General features: G+C 44.3%; 3 protein-coding genes and 1 pseudogene across 4 annotated transcripts; 2 read left to right on the forward strand and 2 right to left on the reverse strand.

Annotated features, from left to right (window-relative positions):
• LOC123103567 (rust resistance kinase Lr10-like) lies at positions 1-3,470 on the forward strand. The gene is made up of 3 exons (XM_044525196.1): positions 1-820; positions 1,970-1,993; positions 2,172-3,470. Exons 1-3 carry the CDS (start codon positions 1-3, stop codon positions 3,242-3,244), a joined length of 1,917 nt encoding a protein of 638 aa, XP_044381131.1. The 3' UTR covers positions 3,245-3,470.
• Positions 3,471-7,102: 3,632 nt separating this feature from the next.
• LOC123103504 (LEAF RUST 10 DISEASE-RESISTANCE LOCUS RECEPTOR-LIKE PROTEIN KINASE-like 2.3) lies at positions 7,103-21,665 on the reverse strand. 2 transcript variants are annotated; one of them, XM_044525124.1, is made up of 4 exons: positions 20,753-21,665; positions 20,428-20,612; positions 19,206-20,339; positions 7,103-7,204 (listed from the first exon to the last, which is right to left on the reverse strand). In XM_044525124.1, the coding sequence occupies exons 1-3, from the start codon at positions 21,553-21,555 to the stop codon at positions 19,213-19,215; spliced, it is 2,115 nt and encodes a 704-aa protein (XP_044381059.1). In that variant the 5' UTR covers positions 21,556-21,665; the 3' UTR covers positions 7,103-7,204; positions 19,206-19,212. The 2 variants fall into 2 exon arrangements, with proteins under 2 accessions (XP_044381059.1, XP_044381051.1); XM_044525116.1 differs by lacking the exon at positions 7,103-7,204 and having other exon boundaries at positions 18,926-20,339.
• Positions 7,183-9,835, reverse strand: LOC123103495 (LEAF RUST 10 DISEASE-RESISTANCE LOCUS RECEPTOR-LIKE PROTEIN KINASE-like 2.3; annotated as a pseudogene).
• LOC123103551 (rust resistance kinase Lr10-like) lies at positions 11,913-15,480 on the forward strand. The gene is made up of 3 exons (XM_044525172.1): positions 11,913-13,155; positions 13,980-14,003; positions 14,182-15,480. Exons 1-3 carry the CDS (start codon positions 12,330-12,332, stop codon positions 15,252-15,254), a joined length of 1,923 nt encoding a protein of 640 aa, XP_044381107.1. The 5' UTR covers positions 11,913-12,329; the 3' UTR covers positions 15,255-15,480.
• Positions 21,666-22,515: the final 850 nt, after the last annotated feature.

A 22,515-nucleotide genomic window follows, 5' to 3' on the forward strand; every position in this document is an offset into this window, starting at 1 on the left:
ATGAGTAAGTTACTTGCCATAGCACTCCTGCTGCTGCCTCTGATCAACCACAGAATCTACTTGGCCACGGCATGGGATGATAAAGATTTCTTCAAATACTGCCCACCGTCCAACTGCAGCCAACATGGTCCAGAGGTCAGGTTTCCTTTCTGCCTTGAATCCAGCAATAAATCGTCGTCATCATCATCATCATGTGGATGTGCCGGCAGATCAATCAGCAAGTTAGCATGCTCTGGTCAAGACACCATCCTAGTTCACCCAGTTCTTGGCCCATACAATGTCAGCGCCATAGATTACATATATTCTTCCATGAAGATCATCCCGCTTGTAGACCCCTGTTTGGTGCTACAGCAGAAGCTCGTCATCTCCAGAAGCTCGTCATCTCCACAGGTTGATGTTATCAACGATGAGAAGCCACGTCTTTACCTATGGAATTCTTCCTTAGTACGCTGTTTAAGAGAGTTTGCACCTGGTGCTGCCGATGCGATTGCTGGCCCAGTCTCCTGCCTTAGCAACACAACAAACTTCTTTTATTTGGTGAATGGTTATGAAGACATGTCTATTCTTCCGTTGGACTGCAAGGTCGTCCCACTCTCAGATGGTGTCGGTGGCGGTCTGATACCCATGTATATGTTTGACGACCCAATGTCAGACAAGCTCCCAGTGTCCTTCAAGGAACGCATAGAAAGAATCCTCAGTTTTGCTGAGACGACAGTGTATTGGTACTACGGTTACTATTGCGCGGAATGTGAACGCAGTGGGGGACGCTGCGCGTTCAGCTCACAAAGGGATAGAGAATTCTGCATGCCAGGCCCACATGGTATGAGTCAAAAACCATATATAACATCATTCTGTTTTATTTTGTACTAAAGTTGTGAAATCAATTATGATTTTACTTTACAATTAACTCATTCTACAGCTCCATGTGTTTGAATCTCCATGGGATTTTCGGTCAACTAAGTTTTTTTCAAAATTAGCATCACAAATCCTCCTCGAGAAATCACACTGAAGGACCCGGACAAAAACCTGAGCAATAATCCAGCAGGAAAACAAATATGTTTTGTTCATCTATCAGACACTACTGGCCTTAAATAATCCGGAACTCTTTAGTCAATTAACATGCATGGCTGCACCTCCTGCTGCGCTTGAGCAGCCACCATTGGGCATGCCTACAACCGCAGGAAGCTGGGATTGATGGAATTTGGGCAGGTTTAGAGGGAGCGGCGAGCAGAGTAAGGGAGAAAACCGACTGCCACTGGGTGCAGATCATAGATTAAAATCGCGGGAGAAATGATTTCGCAGCGGCCTCTCCCAGCAGCTATAGCGGCCGCCATAGCGGGCAATCGCGGCAAATAGCAGAAATTTTTTCTGGTGGAAGAGATTATTTCTAGAGGGTTTTGCTCATTGTTGAGCCATTTAGAGGGATTTGTGGGGGATATCGCGGCAGCAGCCATAGCGTAGCGGCGAGGCTCCCGGGCAGCTATAGCGCAGCTATAGCGGCTATTTCGCGGGCTATTTTAATCTATGGTGCAGATGCATGTGACTGCAAGCATTTTCTGAACAAAAGTTGCCCAGTCGGTCAAAGGGCCTTAAGTTGACTCTAACTGTTCTATGCATGGCAAAAATGTTAGAAAAACTAATAGGCCAGTAGCACTATCATAAATAGCACCAAAACAATACAAATTTCCCCAAAAAGGAAATTTGGTTGATAAGTTGTGACAGATTCTCTCTCTCTCTCTCTCTCTCTCTCTCTCTCTCTCTCTCTCTCTCTCTCTCTCTCTTTCTCTGTCCCTCTGTCTCTCTCTCTCTTCTAGAAAAGGCATCCATAAATAGCATGGTATATTTGTTCCTCATATACTAGGGCAATGTACTGCAGCCACGGTAGACAACACTCAATTTGTCTGTTCTACATTTGTTTGTAAATATAATTTCTTTCTGCTTATCTCATTCTCTTTCTTGGTATTTGCAGGTTCACGTATCAAAGTCATTGCAGGTACTGCTCCAACCAAGTCTTTTTAGCTTCAAAATATAACGGAGAAAATAAAAGCTTTCTGTTGTACAAATTCTTATTACTCTGACTCTTGACATCCTCTTATCATAACAAATAGTACTAAATAACGGCATTTAAGTCCTGGTGCAATGTGCTGATGACGTATTGTTTGCTTATTCAGCTACATCATCGGTGGCTGCACTTGTTGTTCTTTTGTTGACGGTGGCCACTGTGCTTTATCTTTCACTCAAGACAAGATATAATGCGGAGATACATATGAAGGTTGAAATGTTTCTCAAGACATATGGAACATCAAAACCGACAAGGTACACTTTCTCTGAAGTTAAGAAGATGGCACGACGGTTTAAGGAAAAAGTAGGGCAGGGAGGATTTGGAAGTGTGTACAAAGGCGAGCTACCAAATGGAGTGCCTGTGGCAGTCAAGATGCTAGAGAACTCTACAGGAGAGGGAGAATCATTCATCAATGAAGTTGCAACCATCGGATTAATCCACCATGCCAATATCGTCCGCCTCCTGGGGTTTTGTTCCGAAGGGATGAGACGGGCTCTTATTTATGAATTCATGCCTAATGAGTCACTAGAGAAATACATATTCTCTGATGACTCTAATATTTTTCAGAATCTTCTAGTACCAGAGAAGCTCCTAGATATTGCTTTAGGCATCGCCCGAGGTATGGAGTACTTACATCAAGGGTGCAACCAGCGCATCCTCCACTTTGACATCAAGCCTCACAATATCTTGCTGGATTACAACTTCAATCCAAAGATCTCAGACTTTGGCCTGGCCAAGTTGTGTGCAAGGGACCAAAGCATCGTCACCTTAACAGCAGCAAGAGGCACAATGGGCTATATTGCACCAGAGCTATACTCTCGGAACTTTGGGGGAGTATCGTACAAGTCAGACGTGTACAGTTTCGGCATGCTGGTGCTAGAAATGGTGAGCGGGAGGAGGAATTTAGACCCAAGAATCGGGAGCCAGGACGATGTTTACCTCCCTGAGTGGATCTACGAGAAAGTGATCAATGGGGAGGAGTTGGCGCTTACTTTGGAAACGACTCAAGAAGAGAAAGACAAGGTGAGGCAGCTGGCTATGGCGGCACTGTGGTGCATCCAGTGGAACCCGAGAAACCGGCCGTCGATGACAAAGGTCGTGAACATGTTAACGGGGAGGCTGCAGAGTTTGCAGATGCCCCCGAAGCCTTTTGTCTCATATGAAAATGAACCTATGCCATAAATCAAAACAGGGACTACCATACTCTGTCAACATTCAGGGACTACCATGCTCTGTCAACACTGTATTTCTATACTTTCAGTCCATATAATAGGTCTGGAGATGTATGAATAATCACTGGTCACTACCATTGTAATAGTACTCTACTAGTTGTTTGCAAGACATGCAGATTCACAATTGGACTTGTATTTTAACAGCTACGCCCATATTTATCTTCAAAAGTAGCAAATACTCTGTTGATTACCTTATTCTGCCTCCACTCCCATATTTCTCTGCATATGACAGTTAGTAGATCTCCTCTTATGATGTCCTTTGGAGCACAAAGTGAATGTGATCCACATTCACTCGTTTCACTTATCTCATCTGCAATTCGATAAAATGACATCAAACATCCACATCAATTGGAGCTTCACTTATTTGCAAGATAGGCAGATTACCTTATTCGATCTCCACTCGCATACTTCTCTGCATTGCAGTCCGTCCACATCTGACAATTAGTGGATCTCCTCTTTGCACTTTAACATAGATTAAAATCGCGGGAGAAACGATTTCACAGCGGCCTCTCCCAGCAGCTATAGCGGCCGCCATAGCGGGCAATCGGAGCAAATAGCGGAAATTTTTCTGGTGGAAGAGATGATTTCTAAAGGGTTTGCTCATTGTTGAGCCATTTAGAGGGATTTGTGGGGGATTTTGCGGCAGCAGCCATAGCGTAGCGGCGAGGCTCCCGGCTAGCTATAGCGCAGTTATAGCGGCTATTTCGTGGGCTATTTGAATCTATGACTTTAAGTGATATCTGACGGAGCTTTTCCTGTCCAGCACAAGGTGAATGTGATCCAGGTTCACTTACTTCACTTGTGTCGTCTGCAACTCGATAAAATGGCATCGATGCATCAAACATCCACATCAATTCGAGCTTCACTTATTTCATCATCAGTATAATAACAAACTAATAAGGAGTAGGTCCGAAACTGTGGGAGGGATCGAAAATCTGAGGAGTGATGTACCTCTTGTTCTTGAAATGTGTGTGTGAGAGAGAGGAATCGAATCGCGGCTGCTGCTCCTTGCTGCGGTTGCGGACTGCTGCTACCTGACCGCTGATTCAGTCACCGATGTGGAGGGCGACGGCCGGGGGTCACCTCCCTGCCGGCTGCTCTTGCTGGGCTGGGGAAACCGGCACATGCTTGCTAACGTTGGAAGCGGACGGGCGGCGGAAGTCGTGGGCGAAGAACCGTGGAGGCGGCTGGGACGGATGAGAATGGTGGATATAGGATCCCCGGCCAGAAAGGCAGTTTGTGACAAAGCAGTGGATAACAACAATAGTAGCTTCAGTCTCAGGACCATATATCAGCACTGCTGTTGTTCGAGAACATCAGCAGTGTCCCATCTACTGTGTAACTGACAATGCTTTCAACTGTCAGCATTACTGAAATTTCCAAGCGGAACCCCTCGTTGCACTGCGCACAGGTGGCATTTACATGACGGGGTTGCACCAAGCCTATGCAGCCACCCTGCATAAGATCGAAGACTACATGCAAGAAGATCAGCCTTGGCTCTGGTTCTTGAAGGCAAATTATGTAGTTCCATGACCACCATGATTTCTTAGCTGCAAAGAAGAAGAAAAACTATATGTATCTTCGGGGTACTTGGTGGTGCGCAGTTCTGAAGGGGAGAATATTTGTTTAGTTTCTGCTGAGATGAGAGGCTCTGCAACAATGCAAATATTTGTTTAGTTTCTGCTGCCTAGCTAGTTTCTGTGGCATACTGAACTTTGTTCATGAGAGCATGCATGGCCATATGATGCTGGAAACTCGACCTGGATTGATGTTGTTGTAAGCCAAAACTGTAGCAAATCCACTGCAACTTACAGATTGGCGATCTGCTGCCGATTTGCTGGCTTCCAGGAGCTGAATTCCGCCGCCACCGAGACCTTGATGTCCTCCTAGAGTCCCTTGAGTAGCTACTTGAGACCAGCTTTGGTGAGGCTCCATCGCATCCCATTGTAGTCAATCTGCTCACAGCTCACTGTGGCCGTGTCTCGATGGTAGATGTCGCCATAGCGGTGTTGGTGGTGGGGGGAATTTCTGGCTCTGAATACCAAGTGTTAGCACGGCAATAGTTCACTGGGTGGAATTCAGAGAACTAGAGTATTCGTTTCTGAATCACTCGATTACAAGCACACTGGTGCTGAATTGGAGAACAAGAAATAGAAGGAAAGGTTGAGAGCCAGGTAGTTGGTAGCTGCCGTTGTTGCCATGCTGTGATCGAACTTCGATGCCTGCAGCTGATGTGACGGATTCTTCACTGATCCATCTTTCAAACTTTTCAGTCTGTGTATTGCCGTTATCACTTGTAATCTGTATAAGATGTAACCATTGCTCTGCAATATTCTGTCGGCATGCATGCATGATGGAACTTTGTTCATGAGAGCATGGCCATATGCTGCTTGAAACCCGATCTGGAATTATGTTGCTGTAAACTAAAACTGTGTTCATATTATTTTTTTGGTCTTATTTGTCGCACTGGAATCGGAATGTAAGTTAGCTTTCAGTGATTTTGATGGAATGTCCTCTGTTTTTCTAAGAAAAGAAACAAAGTTGTCCAAACAAAGATTTGTTTTTCCAGAAAGGAATATTTTCTCTCTCTCTCTCTCTCACCTTTCCCATCACAGGGGAAATCCTGCCTCAAGTGGTTCGAACATCTTTTTTTTTGTCTTGTCGGTCGGAACTTGCATCTATAATAGTAATAAGTAAATAAGCAATTGTGTAATTTAAAATTTAACTGAAATTACTCGATTTGTGTTCCTCTATGACAAGTGCAGATCCATGAAGGCAGTATGTGACAGGGGCTGCCATATACTCCCTCCGTCCAGAAATATTTATCGGAGAAATGAATGTATCTAGATGTATTTTAATTCTAGATACATCCATTTTTATCCATTTATGCGACAAGTAATTCCGGACGGAGGGAGTAGTACAAAGCAAAGTAGTGGACAACAACAATGGCAACTTCAGGACCACATCAGCATTTCTGGAATTGGAACAGAAGACTCTTCCGCCCCGTCTACTGGGTAACTGATAGTGTCCACACATTCTTCAGACTTGGCCAACATCAGTGTTACTGGAATTTCCACGCGGCGCTCCTCATCACACGCGCACAAGTGGCATTCGGCAGGACTGGGTTGCACCAAGTCTATGCAGCCACTACAGCACGGCAGGGGGTTCCATTAAATTAGATTTGGAATTTTCTTTTTCCTGCCTACGATCGAAGGCGACATGTAAGGAAGATCAGCTGTGGCCGGTGGCTCTGGTTATCAAATGCAATTATGTAGTTCAATGACCGCGGTGATTTCTTAGCAGCAAAGAGGAAAAAAGAACTATTTATCTATGTCTTCGCGCCTTGCGGGTGCACAATCCTGAAGGGGAGAATGTGAGGGACTCTGCAACGATGCCAATTATGCAACTGGAAACATAACCTGGAATGATGTTGCTGTACACTAAAACTGCACTTCAGTAAATTCGTGATGAAACTGGAGACCAATGGTTTTATGGATGTATCATATGCAAAATACAAAATGTATGCAAGCTAGCTTCTCAGTGACAATCTTCCATCCATAAACTGCATGTTACTGCCTGCAGAATGAAATACAAATTTTCTCTGAAAATGTTTCTCAATAAGAAAAAGGCGGTCTTTTGTCACCTCTCACAAAGTTATTTGTATCAAGAACTGGTATCAAGAATTTGTTGTTCAAGCAATATTTTCCATCAGAATTTATCGAGAGTAATGAACAAACAAATAAACTGATGTAACATTCCAAACTTATTTGAAGTTGCTCCGCGCAGCAACCAAGGCAGTTTGTACAAAGCCTTTATACTGGGTTGGTACTTTTACAACCGTAACTTTTACAGTGCATCACTCCATGATATATACTTATACATGCATAAGTTATAGTACCACACATTGTATATATACCTCACACATCGTCTTCCTCTGACACCACACTCAATTCCTCCTCCGAGACCGCCGACAGCTCGGAAGTGAACTGGTAAGACTCCTCCACATGGATATGCCCTTCATCACAGAAAAAAGGCCTCGAAGGCATCTGTAGGCCATCAACCCCAGCCTCCAGGATCTCAATGACCTCGCTCATCGTCGGTCGATCACGAGATCTCATCTGAATACACCACAATCCGACAACGCATAGCTTCTTCTCTAGCTCATGCATGTCAACAGCAACATCAGATATCTCGCCCGCTTCTTCCTGAGTCAGCCGGTCGTACACCCATGAAGGGTAGTACGCCTGGCTTGAGGACCCCATGTTTGGATCTGCATTCCTTCTCCCACCGGCCATCTCCAGCAGCAACATCCCAAAGCTGTACACATCAGACTTGCTGGATATGACGCCGAAGCTCCGGGATATCATCTCAGGAGCTATGTAGCCGACGGTTCCCCGCATGGCGCTCAAAGGCACGAAACTGTCGCCCCTCGGGTACAGTTTGGCGAGTCCGAAATCGGCGACCTTCGGGACGAAATTGCTGTCGAGAAGGATGTTGTGCGGCTTGATATCAAAGTGTAGAATCTGCATGTCGCACCCCTGGTGTAGGTAGTTGATCCCCCTGGCAATGCCTAGAGCGATCTCGTTGAGCTTGTCCCATGAGAAGCTCTTCTCGGTAGAGAAGATGTACTTGTCCAGAGAACCATTGGGCATGTACTCGTAGACTAAGGCCCTTCGCATTTCCTCCGAGCAGAACCCCACTAAACGCACCACGTTGACATGGTGGATCCTGCCGATGGTGGAGACCTCGCTGATGAAATCTTCTCCATTGCAGTTTGAGTTGCCCTCTAGCATCTTCACGGCGACATGGACACCACCTGGAAGAAGCACACCCTTGTACACAGAGCCGTAGCCCCCTTGGCCCAATTTATCTCTGAAATGGCTTGTGACTGCAACTATATCTGTGTAGGAGTACCTCGCCGGGCCAATCATTTGTTGAATCCTGAGGAACTTCTCAACTGCATCAATTATGATCCTTGTTTTCATGTACTTGTAGGCTAGGAATATCCATACAGCCAGGGGTGCCAACAAGAACCTGCACAGTACTGCACAACAAGTCGACAGATATGGACATAAGTTAAAAGAATGTAAATTCTTTTTCGAACATCAAATGTGTATACAATTCTCACGTACCAAAAAAGAACTGGGGGATCGCAATAGCAGATACTAAAGTTGGAACAATCAAAAACAACTTTGTTGTGTAGTAGTAATCATAGTTAACCAACTTTGTTGTGTAGTAGTAATCATCGTTAGAGCTCCCAGTCATGCATTCTAAGAAGTGCACCTCACTCCAGAAAATAGCATGAGTCCAATTAACAATGCTTGTGCCAGATATTTGCTCCTTGAAGTAGCTGCAAATGATACAATTGAAAATAAATTATAATGCAGGCTGCCACCGTCAGGTTGGCTTAACAGCCCCAAGTCAATTCTTCAAGAGAATAGGGAGGTGAGAAACTAAACTCGGGAGGAAATGGAACGACAGGGTGATCACCTGATTGAATTGTTGAGGCATAAATTGATGTCCTTTCTTAACATCACAGAAGTAGAAGGCCTCCTGTAAATGGTGTCCACAGGAAATCATACAGTAAACCCCTTACTTATGAATTGTGTGATATCTGCATAACTTGCATTCTGTAGCTGTCCCCAATCAGAGGAGTACTCGTCAGTGTCGTTACCAAATGGAATCTCTCCCAGGTATCCACAGTAAGGTTCAAGATCTTCAACCGCACAATATGCATAATTAGACACCCAGACATAAACATGTGAATTTTTGGCACTCTGGCAAGCAACAGGCTTGTATGCACCTTTATTCATTACTGCTCTTGAACAATTAGCAAAACATGCTCTGTAATAACTCCGAGTGGCCAAATACCGAAAGCCAGGTGGTGAAACAGAATCAATTCCGCCCAAGTATCTACCAAAGTATCCACCAAAGTATCTACCAAAGTATCCACCAAAGTATCTACCAAAGTAAGGAAGGTGATTCCACAGTGGAAGAGGGCAGCTGCTACTAGTATCGAAGTTGGTGTCCATGACCGAGAAGTAGAAACCGGTGTAGTTGATGGCAGTCACATAGTATGTTCCAGTGTTGATGTGAATCGTAGCCTTGCCACCGGTGCAACCCAGCTCGTATGCTTCAACACCACAATCAAGAGGATCACCTCGCTGACGGAAAGGAGGCAATATGTCTCGGAGATGTCCACAGGAGAAAGGTGAGCACCCATAATCTCCTCCCTGGACATGCTCTGCTGCAAAAACTACAACGAGGGAGAAGACAGTTAAGGATTGTAGGGTAATAGAATGATGAGATGCACCAGGGTTCCCCATGAAAGCTTCACATATGCACTATGAACTTCATATCCTAGTTACTTATGTTATAGAGTACTAAGGGGGGCAAGGAATCGACATCAACTAGTTGATCATATCCAGCTGTATATACCAATTAATAGTGTGGTTGGGATACTGATTATGACTTCATTGGTATATACATGAAGTTCAGAACAAGAGGAAGATATTTCTCTCCCATTGTGTAGCTAGGAACAAAAGACGACTCGGGCTTGGAGTCTTCTGTCCCATGGCCGTTTTCTCCAGAGATGACAATGAAAACATATAAGAACTTCCACGCAATGCAAAATACCAATTGACACATATTTATTGCTCATGGCCGTTTTCTCCAGAGATGACAATGACAACATACAAGAACTTCCATGCAATGCAAAATGCCAATTGACACATATATTTATTGCAAAAACAACAAACGGGATAAGACAGTTAAGGCTTGTAGGGCAATACAATGATGAAATGCAACGGGGTTCCCCATGAAAGCTTCACAGACGCACTAGGGACATGATATCCTAGTTTGTTCTGTTAAGACTACCAAGGAGGGCAATGGATCGATATCGACTAGTTGATCATATCCAGCTGCATATACCAATTAATAGTGTGGTTGGGAACTTGGGATACTGATTATGACTTCATTGGTATATACACGACGTGCGAAATAGGAAGATATTCTCTCAATTGTGTAGCTAGGAACAGAAGACGACCCAGACTTGGAGTCTTCTGTCCCGTCATTTTTTCCAGAGATACTCGACGCTGTAGGATAGATTTTCCACACTGTGACAGCTGCCCATAGACTGCACAGTAGATAGTGGACTGAACCTGTGGCTTTAGTCTGATTGCGGACTTGGTTCAGCCCACTGCCAATAGACTAGACAGTGGACTGAACCAAGTCTGCAATCACACTAAAACCACAAGAGCTCATCCTCAGGCGCTGGACAGTTCGACCGTGGCCGTGGCCGCAGCCGCTATGTCTGGCAGCATGATGAGAATAAGCCAGGTGGTGAAACAAAATAAATTCCGCCGTGGCCGTAGCTTTGAGAGACCAAATACCGAAATCCAGGTGGTGAAACAGAATCAATTCCACTATAGTAACCAAAGTAGTAAGAGCATGATTCCACTGTGGAAGAGGGCAGCTTTTTTCTCGAAAAGGAGGATTACCCCCGGCCTCTGCATCAAGCGAAGAAGAGGGCAGCTGCTACTGGTGCTGAAGGTGGGATCCATGGCCCAAAAGTAGAAGCCGGGTAGTTGATGGTAGTCACATAGTATGTTTCTGTTGATGTGAATCGTAACCTTGCTACTGATACAACTCAGCTCGTATGCTTGAATGCCGCACTGCAGAGGATCACCTTACCAACTGAACCTGTAACTCATGTTCTTGTCTCTTTATACAAATCATCCCAGCTATATCGGAGCGTTTGAGATATACTTTAAATAAATGAATGGTTTGCATAATGGTGACAGCTACGCTTGTGCAAATGTTGCAAATAATTTGGGTGCTTCCCAAATATTACAACGAAGTCGTGTCCGATGGTTCGGTGTTAAGTCTCGATCTAAAACATCGCAAGAGAGAAGTCGGTTTACTTATTCACCATTTAGCAAAGTGACAAAATAAAATATTCAAGTTAAATTATTTAATTAAATTAAATCAAACTTTAAATAGGGAAAAGTTCTGGGATGTTCTCATCCCGTGATCCAGGATGAGAAGGGGAAAGAGGGTTCGTGTACGAATATTCGCGGTCCATATTGATTACACCACTAACAAATAGTCCTTGCATCATATTGAACATGAGATCCTTCCATTGAAAGGTTGATGGCGCAACTAAACTATTAGGTTGGTCAAGCGAATGTCCCCACGATGAAATCTTAAATCATGCTAGACTCAACTTCAGTCGAAATACAAAAATATAAGGAACAAAAACAAAAGGGATTAGAGCTCTCGGACTGACACAACTCTCCCCAAATTATAAGAGTCTTGCCACAAGATTCAGAAAGAAAAAAAGAGGAAGAGGTTTGGCTATAAGTTGCTTCTTTGACAAAGAAGTGATACCAAAGAACCTTGGGAGTTTGAAAAACTTGAAAAAAAAACATGAAAGACAAGAAAAGAATTTGAAACGCTCCGGGTGAAAAGAGGGTGAAGGGACACGACAAGAACTTTCGCAAGAAGGGAATAAAACTTCGAGAGAAAGCAAAACACGATTGCTTACGAAACAAATGACTAGTGAGCACCCATATTCTCCACCCTGTGCATGATCTGCGGTAAAAACTGCAAATGACGGAGAAGACAGTGAAGGATTGCAAAGTAATAGAAGGATGAAATGCACCAGAGTTCCCCATGAAAGATTCACAGATGCACTAGGGACTTGATATCCTATTTAGTTCTGTTATTAAGAGTACTGATTAATCACTGGGCAAGGGGTCGACATCGACAAGTTGATCATATCCAGCTGTATATGTCAATTAATAGTGTGAGTAGGCACTGGTATATGCATGACGTGCAGAAGAGGGAAATATGCTCTCGATTGTGTAGCTAGGAGCAGAAGACGACCCAGACTTGGAGTCTTGTGTCCCGTCACTGTAATTCATTTTTTGCAGGGATTCTCCTCATCCTCAAGCCTATAGACGAATAAGTGCTGTTTCTTTTTGCACTTCTTCTTCTTCCTCTTGCTCAATATCTTGGTACAGCAGTACAGAAAGATGAGTAAATTACTTGCCATAGCACTCCTGCTGCTGTCTCTGATCAACCACAGAATCTACTTGGCCACGGCATGGGATGATAAAGATTTCTTCAAATACTGCCCACCGTCCAACTGCAGCCAACATGGTCCAGAGGTCAGGTTTCCTTTCTGCCTTGAATCCAGCAATAAATCGTCGTCATCATCATCATCATGTGGATGTGCCGGCAGATCAATCAGGAAGTTAGCATGCTCTGGTCAAGACACCATCCTAGTTCACCCAGTTCTTGGCCCATACAATGTCAGCGCCATAGATTACATATATTCTTCCATGAAGATCATCCCGCTTGTAGACCCCTGTATGGTGCTACAGCAGAAGCTCGTCATCTCCAGAAGCTCGTCATCTCCACAGGTTGATGTTATCAACGATGAGAAGCCAAGTCTTCAATTTTTCGAATGGACTTCTACTGCCCTAGTACGCTGTTCAAGAGAGTTCACACCTGGTGTTGCCGATAGAATTGCTGGCCCAGTCTCCTGCATTAGCAACACAACCCACTTCTTGTATTTGGTGGCTGGCTATGAAGACATGTCTCTTCTTCCGTTGGACTGCAAGGTCGTCCCACTCTCAGATGGTGTCGGTGGCGGCCTGATACCCATGTATGAGTTTGACGACCCAACGTCAGACAAGCTCTCAGTGTCCTTCAAGGAACGCACAGAGAGAATGCTCAGTTTTGCTGAGACGACAGTGTATTTGTTTAATTACTTTTGCGCAGAATGTGAACGCAGTGGGGGACGCTGCGCGTTCAGCTCACAAAGGGATAGACGATTCTGCATGCCAGGCCCACATGGTATGAGTCAAAAACCATATATAACATCATTCTTTTTTATTCTGTACTAAAGTTGTGAAATCAATTAGGATTTTACTATACAATTTACTCATTCTACAGCTCCATGTGTTTGAATCTCCATGGGATTTTCGGTCAACTAAGCTTTTTTCAAAATTAGCATCACAAATCCTGCTCGAGCAATCACACTGAAGGACCTGGACAAAAACCTGAGCAGTAGTCCAGCAGGAAAAAAAATGTTTTGTTCATCTATCAGACACTACCGGCCTTAAATAATCTGGAACTCTTTAGTCATTACTTATTCTACAAATTTCTATGCAACACTCAATTAACATGCATGGCTGCTCCTGCTGCTGCGCTTGAGGGAGCGGGGATTGATGGAATTTGGGCAGGTTTAGAGGGAGCGGCGAATTGGGGAGGACAGAGCAGAGTAAGGGAGAGAACCGACTGCCACTGAGTGCACATGCATGTGACTGCAGGCATTTTCTGAACAAAAGTTGCCCACTCAGTCAAAGGGCCTTAAGTTGACTCTAACTGCTATATGCATGGCAAAAATGTTAGAAAAACTAATAGGCCAGTCACTGTCATAAATAGCACCAAAACAATACAAATTTCCCTAAAAAGGAAATTGGGTTGATAAGTTGCGACAGATTTTCTCTCTCTCTCTTCTAGAAAAGGCATCCATAAATAGCATGGTATATTTGTTCCTGATATACTAGGGCAAGGTACTGCAGCCACGGTAGACAACACTCAATTTGTCTGTTCTACATTTGTTTGTAAATATAACTCCTTGTTGCTTATCTTATTCTCTTTCTTGGTATTTGCAGGTTCACGTATCAAAGTCATTGCAGGTACTGCTCTATCAGTGTCTTTTTAACTACAAAATGTAAAAGGAAAAATTAAAGCTTTCTTTTGTACAAATTCTTATTACTCTGACTCTTGACATCCTCTTATCATAACAAATAGTACTAAATAACGGCATTTAAGTCCTGGTGCAATGTGCTGATGACGTATTGTTTGCTTATTCAGCTACATCATCGGTGGCTGCATTTGTTGTTCTTTTGTTGACGGTGGCCACTGTGCTTTATCTTTCACTCAAGACAAGATATAATGCGGAGATACATATGAAGGTTGAAATGTTTCTCAAGACATATGGAACATCAAAACCGACAAGGTACACTTTCTCTGAAGTTAAGAAGATGGCACGACGGTTTAAGGAAAAAGTAGGGCAGGGAGGATTTGGAAGTGTGTACAAAGGCGAGCTACCAAATGGAGTGCCTGTGGCAGTCAAGATGCTAGAGAACTCTACAGGAGAGGGAGAATCATTCATCAATGAAGTTGCAACCATCGGATTAATCCACCATGCCAATATCGTCCGCCTCCTGGGGTTTTGTTCCGAAGGGATGAGACGGGCTCTTATTTATGAATTCATGCCTAATGAGTCACTAGAGAAATACATATTCTCTGATGACTCTAATATTTTTCAGAATCTTCTAGTACCAGAGAAGCTCCTAGATATTGCTTTAGGCATCGCCCGAGGTATGGAGTACTTACATCAAGGGTGCAACCAGCGCATCCTCCACTTTGACATCAAGCCTCACAATATCTTGCTGGATTACAACTTCAATCCAAAGATCTCAGACTTTGGCCTGGCCAAGTTGTGTGCAAGGGACCAAAGCATCGTCACCTTAACAGCAGCAAGAGGCACAATGGGCTATATTGCACCAGAGCTATACTCTCGGAACTTTGGGGGAGTATCGTACAAGTCAGACGTGTACAGTTTCGGCATGCTGGTGCTAGAAATGGTGAGCGGGAGGAGGAATTTAGACCCAAGAATCGGGAGCCAGGACGATGTTTACCTCCCTGAGTGGATCTACGAGAAAGTGATCAATGGGGAGGAGTTGGCGCTTACTTTGGAAACGACTCAAGAAGAGAAAGACAAGGTGAGGCAGCTGGCTATGGCGGCACTGTGGTGCATCCAGTGGAACCCGAGAAACCGGCCGTCGATGACAAAGGTCGTGAACATGTTAACGGGGAGGCTGCAGAGTTTGCAGATGCCCCCGAAGCCTTTTGTCTCATATGAAAATGAACCTATGCCATAAATCAAAACAGGGACTACCATACTCTGTCAACATTCAGGGACTACCATGCTCTGTCAACACTGTATTTCTATACTTTCAGTCCATATAATAGGTCTGGAGATGTATGAATAATCACTGGTCACTACCATTGTAATAGTACTCTACTAGTTGTTTGCAAGACATGCAGATTCACAATTGGACTTGTATTTTAACAGCTACGCCCATATTTATCTTCAAAAGTAGCAAATACTCTGTTGATTACCTTATTCTGCCTCCACTCCCATATTTCTCTGCATATGACAGTTAGTAGATCTCCTCTTATGATGTCCTTTGGAGCACAAAGTGAATGTGATCCACATTCACTCGTTTCACTTATCTCATCTGCAATTCGATAAAATGACATCAAACATCCACATCAATTGGAGCTTCACTTATTTGCAAGATAGGCAGATTACCTTATTCGATCTCCACTCGCATACTTCTCTGCATTGCAGTCCGTCCACATCTGACAATTAGTGGATCTCCTCTTTGCACTTTAACATAGATTAAAATCGCGGGAGAAACGATTTCACAGCGGCCTCTCCCAGCAGCTATAGCGGCCGCCATAGCGGGCAATCGGAGCAAATAGCGGAAATTTTTCTGGTGGAAGAGATGATTTCTAAAGGGTTTGCTCATTGTTGAGCCATTTAGAGGGATTTGTGGGGGATTTTGCGGCAGCAGCCATAGCGTAGCGGCGAGGCTCCCGGCTAGCTATAGCGCAGTTATAGCGGCTATTTCGTGGGCTATTTGAATCTATGACTTTAAGTGATATCTGACGGAGCTTTTCCTGTCCAGCACAAGGTGAATGTGATCCAGGTTCACTTACTTCACTTGTGTCGTCTGCAACTCGATAAAATGGCATCGATGCATCAAACATCCACATCAATTCGAGCTTCACTTATTTCATCATCAGTATAATAACAAACTAATAAGGAGTAGGTCCGAAACTGTGGGAGGGATCGAAAATCTGAGGAGTGATGTACCTCTTGTTCTTGAAATGTGTGTGTGAGAGAGAGGAATCGAATCGCGGCTGCTGCTCCTTGCTGCGGTTGCGGACTGCTGCTACCTGACCGCTGATTCAGTCACCGATGTGGAGGGCGACGGCCGGGGGTCACCTCCCTGCCGGCTGCTCTTGCTGGGCTGGGGAAACCGGCACATGCTTGCTAACGTTGGAAGCGGACGGGCGGCGGAAGTCGTGGGCGAAGAACCGTGGAGGCGGCTGGGACGGATGAGAATGGTGGATATAGGATCCCCGGCCAGAAAGGCAGTTTGTGACAAAGCAGTGGATAACAACAATAGTAGCTTCAGTCTCAGGACCATATATCAGCACTGCTGTTGTTCGAGAACATCAGCAGTGTCCCATCTACTATGTAACTGACAATGCTTTCAACTGTCAGCATTACTGAAATTTCCAAGCGGAACCCCTCGTTGCACTGCGCACAGGTGGCATTTACATGACGGGGTTGCACCAAGCCTATGCAGCCACCCTGCATAAGATCGAAGACTACATGCAAGAAGATCAGCCTTGGCTCTGGTTCTTGAAGGCAAATTATGTAGTTCCATGACCACCATGATTTCTTAGCTGCAAAGAAGAAGAAAAACTATATGTATCTTCGGGGTACTTGGTGGTGCGCAGTTCTGAAGGGGAGAATATTTGTTTAGTTTCTGCTGAGATGAGAGGCTCTGCAACAATGCAAATATTTGTTTAGTTTCTGCTGCCTAGCTAGTTTCTGTGGCATACTGAACTTTGTTCATGAGAGCATGCATGGCCATATGATGCTGGAAACTCGACCTGGATTGATGTTGTTGTAAGCCAAAACTGTAGCAAATCCACTGCAACTTACAGATTGGCGATCTGCTGCCGATTTGCTGGCTTCCAGGAGCTGAATTCTGCCGCCACCGAGACCTTGATGTCCTCCTAGAGTCCCTTGAGTAGCTACTTGAGACCAGCTTTGGTGAGGCTCCATCGCATCCCATTGTAGTCAATCTGCTCACAGCTCACTGTGGCCGTGTCTCGATGGTAGATGTCGCCATAGCGGTGTTGGTGGTGGGGGGAATTTCTGGCTCTGAATACCAAGTGTTAGCACGGCAATAGTTCACTGGGTGGAATTCAGAGAACTAGAGTATTCGTTTCTGAATCACTCGATTACAAGCACACTGGTGCTGAATTGGAGAACAAGAAATAGAAGGAAAGGTTGAGAGCCAGGTAGTTGGTAGCTGCCGTTGTTGCCATGCTGTGATCGAACTTCGATGCCTGCAGCTGATGTGACGGATTCTTCACTGATCCATCTTTCAAACTTTTCAGTCTGTGTATTGCCGTTATCACTTGTAATCTGTATAAGATGTAACCATTGCTCTGCAATATTCTGTCGGCATGAATGCATGATGGAACTTTGTTCATGAGAGCATGGCCATATGCTGCTTGAAACCCGATCTGGAATTATGTTGCTGTAAACTAAAACTGTGTTCATATTATTTTTTTGGTCTTATTTGTCGCACTGGAATCGGAATGTAAGTTAGCTTTCAGTGATTTTGATGGAATGTCCTCTGTTTTTCTAAGAAAAGAAACAAAGTTGTCCAAACAAAGATTTGTTTTTCCAGAAAGGAATATTTTCTCTCTCTCTCTCTCACCTTTCCCATCACAGGGGAAATCCTGCCTCAAGTGGTTCGAACATCTTTTTTTTTGTCTTGTCGGTCGGAACTTGCATCTATAATAGTAATAAGTAAATAAGCAATTGTGTAATTTAAAATTTAACTGAAATTACTCGATTTGTGTTCCTCTATGACAAGTGCAGATCCATGAAGGCAGTATGTGACAGGGGCTGCCATATACTCCCTCCGTCCAGAAATATTTATCGGAGAAATGAATGTATCTAGATGTATTTTAATTCTAGATACATCCATTTTTATCCATTTATGCGACAAGTAATTCCGGACGGAGGGAGTAGTACAAAGCAAAGTAGTGGACAACAACAATGGCAACTTCAGGACCACATCAGCATTTCTGGAATTGGAACAGAAGACTCTTCCGCCCCGTCTACTGGGTAACTGATAGTGTCCACACATTCTTCAGACTTGGCCAACATCAGTGTTACTGGAATTTCCACGCGGCGCTCCTCATCACACGCGCACAAGTGGCATTCGGCAGGACTGGGTTGCACCAAGTCTATGCAGCCACTACAGCACGGCAGGGGGTTCCATTAAATTAGATTTGGAATTTTCTTTTTCCTGCCTACGATCGAAGGCGACATGTAAGGAAGATCAGCTGTGGCCGGTGGCTCTGGTTATCAAATGCAATTATGTAGTTCAATGACCGCGGTGATTTCTTAGCAGCAAAGAGGAAAAAAGAACTATTTATCTATGTCTTCGCGCCTTGCGGGTGCACAATCCTGAAGGGGAGAATGTGAGGGACTCTGCAACGATGCCAATTATGCAACTGGAAACATAACCTGGAATGATGTTGCTGTACACTAAAACTGCACTTCAGTAAATTCGTGATGAAACTGGAGACCAATGGTTTTATGGATGTATCATATGCAAAATACAAAATGTATGCAAGCTAGCTTCTCAGTGACAATCTTCCATCCATAAACTGCATGTTACTGCCTGCAGAATGAAATACAAATTTTCTCTGAAAATGTTTCTCAATAAGAAAAAGGCGGTCTTTTGTCACCTCTCACAAAGTTATTTGTATCAAGAACTGGTATCAAGAATTTGTTGTTCAAGCAATATTTTCCATCAGAATTTATCGAGAGTAATGAACAAACAAATATATGGATGTAAGATGTCAACCTTATTTGATGAAGTTGCTCTGCACAGCAAGCAAGGCAGTTTGTACAAAGCATTTATACTGGGTTGGTACTGTTACAACCATAACTTTTACAAATAAGCGCATCACTCCATGATACATACATATACACGCACATATTGTATATATACCTCACACGTCGTCTTCCTCTGACACCACACTCAATTCCTCCTCCGAGACCGCCGACAGCTCGGAAGTGAACTGATAAGAGTCCTCCACATGGATGTGCCCTTCGTCGCAGAAAAACGGCCTCGAAGGCATCTGCAGGCCATCAGCCCCAGCCTCCAGGATCTCAATGACCTCGCTCATCGTCGGCCGATCACGAGATCTCATTTGAATACACCACAATCCGACAACACATAGCTTCTTCTCCAGCTCATGCATGTCATTAGCAACAGCAGATATCTCGCCTGCTTCTTCCCGAGTCAGCCGGTCGTACACCCAGGACGGGTAGTACGCCTGGCTGGAGGAACCCATGTTTGGATCAGCGTTCCTTCTCCCGCCGGCCATCTCCAGCAGCAACATCCCGAAGCTGTACACGTCGGACTTGCTGGATATAACACCGAAGCCCCGGGATATCATCTCGGGGGCTATGTAGCCGACGGTTCCCCGCATGGCGCTCAAAGGCACGAAAGTGTCACCCCTCGGGTACAGTTTGGCGAGTCCGAAATCGGCGACCTTCGGGATGAAATTGCTGTCGAGAAGGATGTTGTGCGGCTTGATGTCAAAGTGTAGAATCTGCATGTCACACCCTTGATGTAAGTAGTTGATCCCCCTGGCAATGCCCAAAGCGATCTCATTGAACTTGTCCCATGAGAAGCTCTTCTCGGTAGAGAAGATGTACTTGTCCAGAGAACCATTGGGCATGTACTCGTAGACTAAGGCCCTTCGCATTTCCTCCGAGCAGAACCCCACCAAACGCACAACGTTGACATGGTGGATCCTGCCGATGGTGGAGACCTCGCTGATGAAATCTTCTCCATTGCAGTTTGAGTTGCCCTCTAGCATCTTCACGGCGACATGGACACCGCCTGGAAGAAGCACACCCTTGTACACAGAGCCGTAGCCCCCTTGGCCCAATTTATCTCTGAAATGGCTTGTGACTGCAACTATATCTGTGTAGGAGTACCTCGCCGGGCCAATCATTTGTTGAATCCTGAGGAACTTCTCAACTGCATCAATTATGATCCTTGTTTTCATGTACTTGTAGGCTAGGAATATCCATACAGCCAGGGGTGCCAACAAGAACCTGCACAGTACTGCACAACAAGTCGACAGATATGGACATAAGTTAAAAGAATGTAAATTCTTTTTCGAGCGTCAAATGTGTATACAATTCTCACGTACCAAAAAAGAACTGGAGGATAGCAATAGCAGATACTAAGGTTGCAGCAATCAAAAACAACTTTGTTGTGTAGTAGTAATCATCGTTAGAGCTCCCAGTCATGCATTCTAAGAAGTGCACCTCACTCCAGAAAATAGCATGAGTCCAATTAACAATGCTTGTGCCAGATATTTGCTCCTTGAAGTAGCTGCAAATGATACAATTGAAAATAAATTATAATGCAGGCTGCCACCGTCAGGTTGGCTTAACAGCCCCAAGTCAATTCTTCAAGAGAATAGGGAGGTGAGAAACTAAACTCGGGAGGAAATGGAACAACAGGGTGATCACCTGATTGAACTGTTGAGGCATAAATTGATGTTCTTTCTTAACATCACAAAAGTAGAAGGCCTCCTGTAAATGTTGTCCACAGGAAATCGGACAGTAAACCCCTTACTTATGAATTGTGTGATATCTGCATAACTTGCATTCTGCAGCTGTCGCCAATCAGGAGAATACTTGTTACCAAATGGAATCTCTGCCAGGTATCCACAATAAGGTTCAAGATCTTCAACCGCACAGTACGTGTAATTAGACACCCAGACATAAACATGTGAATTTTTGGCACTCAGGCAAGCAACAGGCTTGTATGCACTTTTATTCATTACTGCTCTTGAACAATTAGCAAAACATGCTCTGTCATAACTCCGAGTGGCCAAATACCGAAAGCCAGGTGGTGAAACTGAATCAATTCCGCCCAAGTATCTACCAACGTATCCACCAAAGTATCCACCAAAGTAAGGAAGGTGATTCCACAGTGGAAGAGGGCAGCTGCTACTAGTATCAAAGTTGGTGTCCATGACCGAGAAGTAGAAACCGGTGTAGTTGATGGCAGTCACATAGTATGTTCCAGTGTTGATGTGAATCGTAGCCTTGCCACTGGTGCAACCCAGCTCGTATGCTTCAACACCACAATCAAGAGGATCACCTCGCTGACGGAAAGGAGGCAATATGTCTCGGAGATGTCCACAGGAGAAAGGTGAGCACCCATAATCTCCTCCCTGGACATGATCTGCTGCAAAAACTACAACGAGGGAGAAGACAGTTAAGGATTGTAGGGTAATAGAATGATGAGATGCACCAGGGTTCCCCATGAAAGCTTCACATATGCACTATGGACTTCATATCCTAGTTACTTATGTTATAGAGTACTAAGGGGGGCAAGGAATCGACATCAACTAGTTGATCATATCCAGCTGTATATACCAATTAATAGTGTGGTTGGGATACTGATTATGACTTCATTGGTATATACATGAAGTTCAGAACAAGAGGAAGATATTTCTCTCCCATTGTGTAGCTAGGAACAAAAGACGACTCGGGCTTGGAGTCTTCTGTCCCGTGGTCGTTTTCTCCAGAGATGACATACAAGAACTTTCAGGCAATGCAAAATACCAATTGACACATATTTATTGCTCATGGCCGTTTTATCCAGAGATTACAGTGACAACATACAAGAACTTCCACGCAATGCAAAATGCAAATTGACACATATTTATTGCAAAATTGCAACGCGGGATAAGGCAGTTAATAGTGTGGTTGGGATACTAATTAGGACTTCATTGGGATATACACGAAGCGCAAAAGAGGAAGATATTCTCAATTGTGTAGCTAGGAACAGAAGACGATACAATCTAGGAGTCTTCTGTCCCGTCACATGGTAATTCATTTTTTCTAGAGATTTTTCACACCGTGACAGCTGCCAGAGATTATGACTTCATTGGTACATACGTGACGAACAAAAGAAGAGGAGGATATTTCTCTCCCATTGTGTAGCTGGGAACAGTAGATGACTCAGGCTTGGAGTCTCCCATATTTCTCTCACATAACATGATAATTCATTTTCTCCAGAGATGACAATGACAACATACAAGAACTTCCACACGATGCAAAATGCCAATCGACACACATTTATTGCTCATGCAACAAGGGACTGGACTGAAGCAAGTCTGCAATCACACTCAAACCACTAGAACATGGCAGGCGTTAGCATTTGAAATCTACTCCTCAGGCATAATAACTATGAGCAGAGCACAACTCTCACTGCTCGATCA

This window comes from Triticum aestivum, chromosome 1B (assembly GCF_018294505.1).
Source record: "Triticum aestivum cultivar Chinese Spring chromosome 1B, IWGSC CS RefSeq v2.1, whole genome shotgun sequence".
Classification (NCBI taxonomy): Eukaryota; Viridiplantae; Streptophyta; class Magnoliopsida; order Poales; family Poaceae; genus Triticum; species Triticum aestivum.

Coding starts and splice junctions, on each gene's coding strand:
- LOC123103551 (XM_044525172.1), top strand. CDS start 12,330: ATGAGTAAATTACTTGCCATAGCACTCCTGCTGCTGTCTCTGATCAAC. Junction 13,156..13,979: donor CTGCATGCCAGGCCCACATG/GTATGAGTCAAA, acceptor TGGTATTTGCAG/GTTCACGTATCAAAGTCATT. Junction 14,004..14,181: donor ACGTATCAAAGTCATTGCAG/GTACTGCTCTAT, acceptor TTGCTTATTCAG/CTACATCATCGGTGGCTGCA.
- LOC123103504 (XM_044525124.1), bottom strand. CDS start 21,555: ATGGGGAACCCTGGTGCATCTCATCATTCTATTACCCTACAATCCTTA. Junction 20,613..20,752: donor TGCCTCAACAGTTCAATCAG/GTGATCACCCTG, acceptor TATCATTTGCAG/CTACTTCAAGGAGCAAATAT. Junction 20,340..20,427: donor TATCCTCCAGTTCTTTTTTG/GTACGTGAGAAT, acceptor CTTGTTGTGCAG/TACTGTGCAGGTTCTTGTTG.
- LOC123103567 (XM_044525196.1), top strand. CDS start 1: ATGAGTAAGTTACTTGCCATAGCACTCCTGCTGCTGCCTCTGATCAAC. Junction 821..1,969: donor CTGCATGCCAGGCCCACATG/GTATGAGTCAAA, acceptor TGGTATTTGCAG/GTTCACGTATCAAAGTCATT. Junction 1,994..2,171: donor ACGTATCAAAGTCATTGCAG/GTACTGCTCCAA, acceptor TTGCTTATTCAG/CTACATCATCGGTGGCTGCA.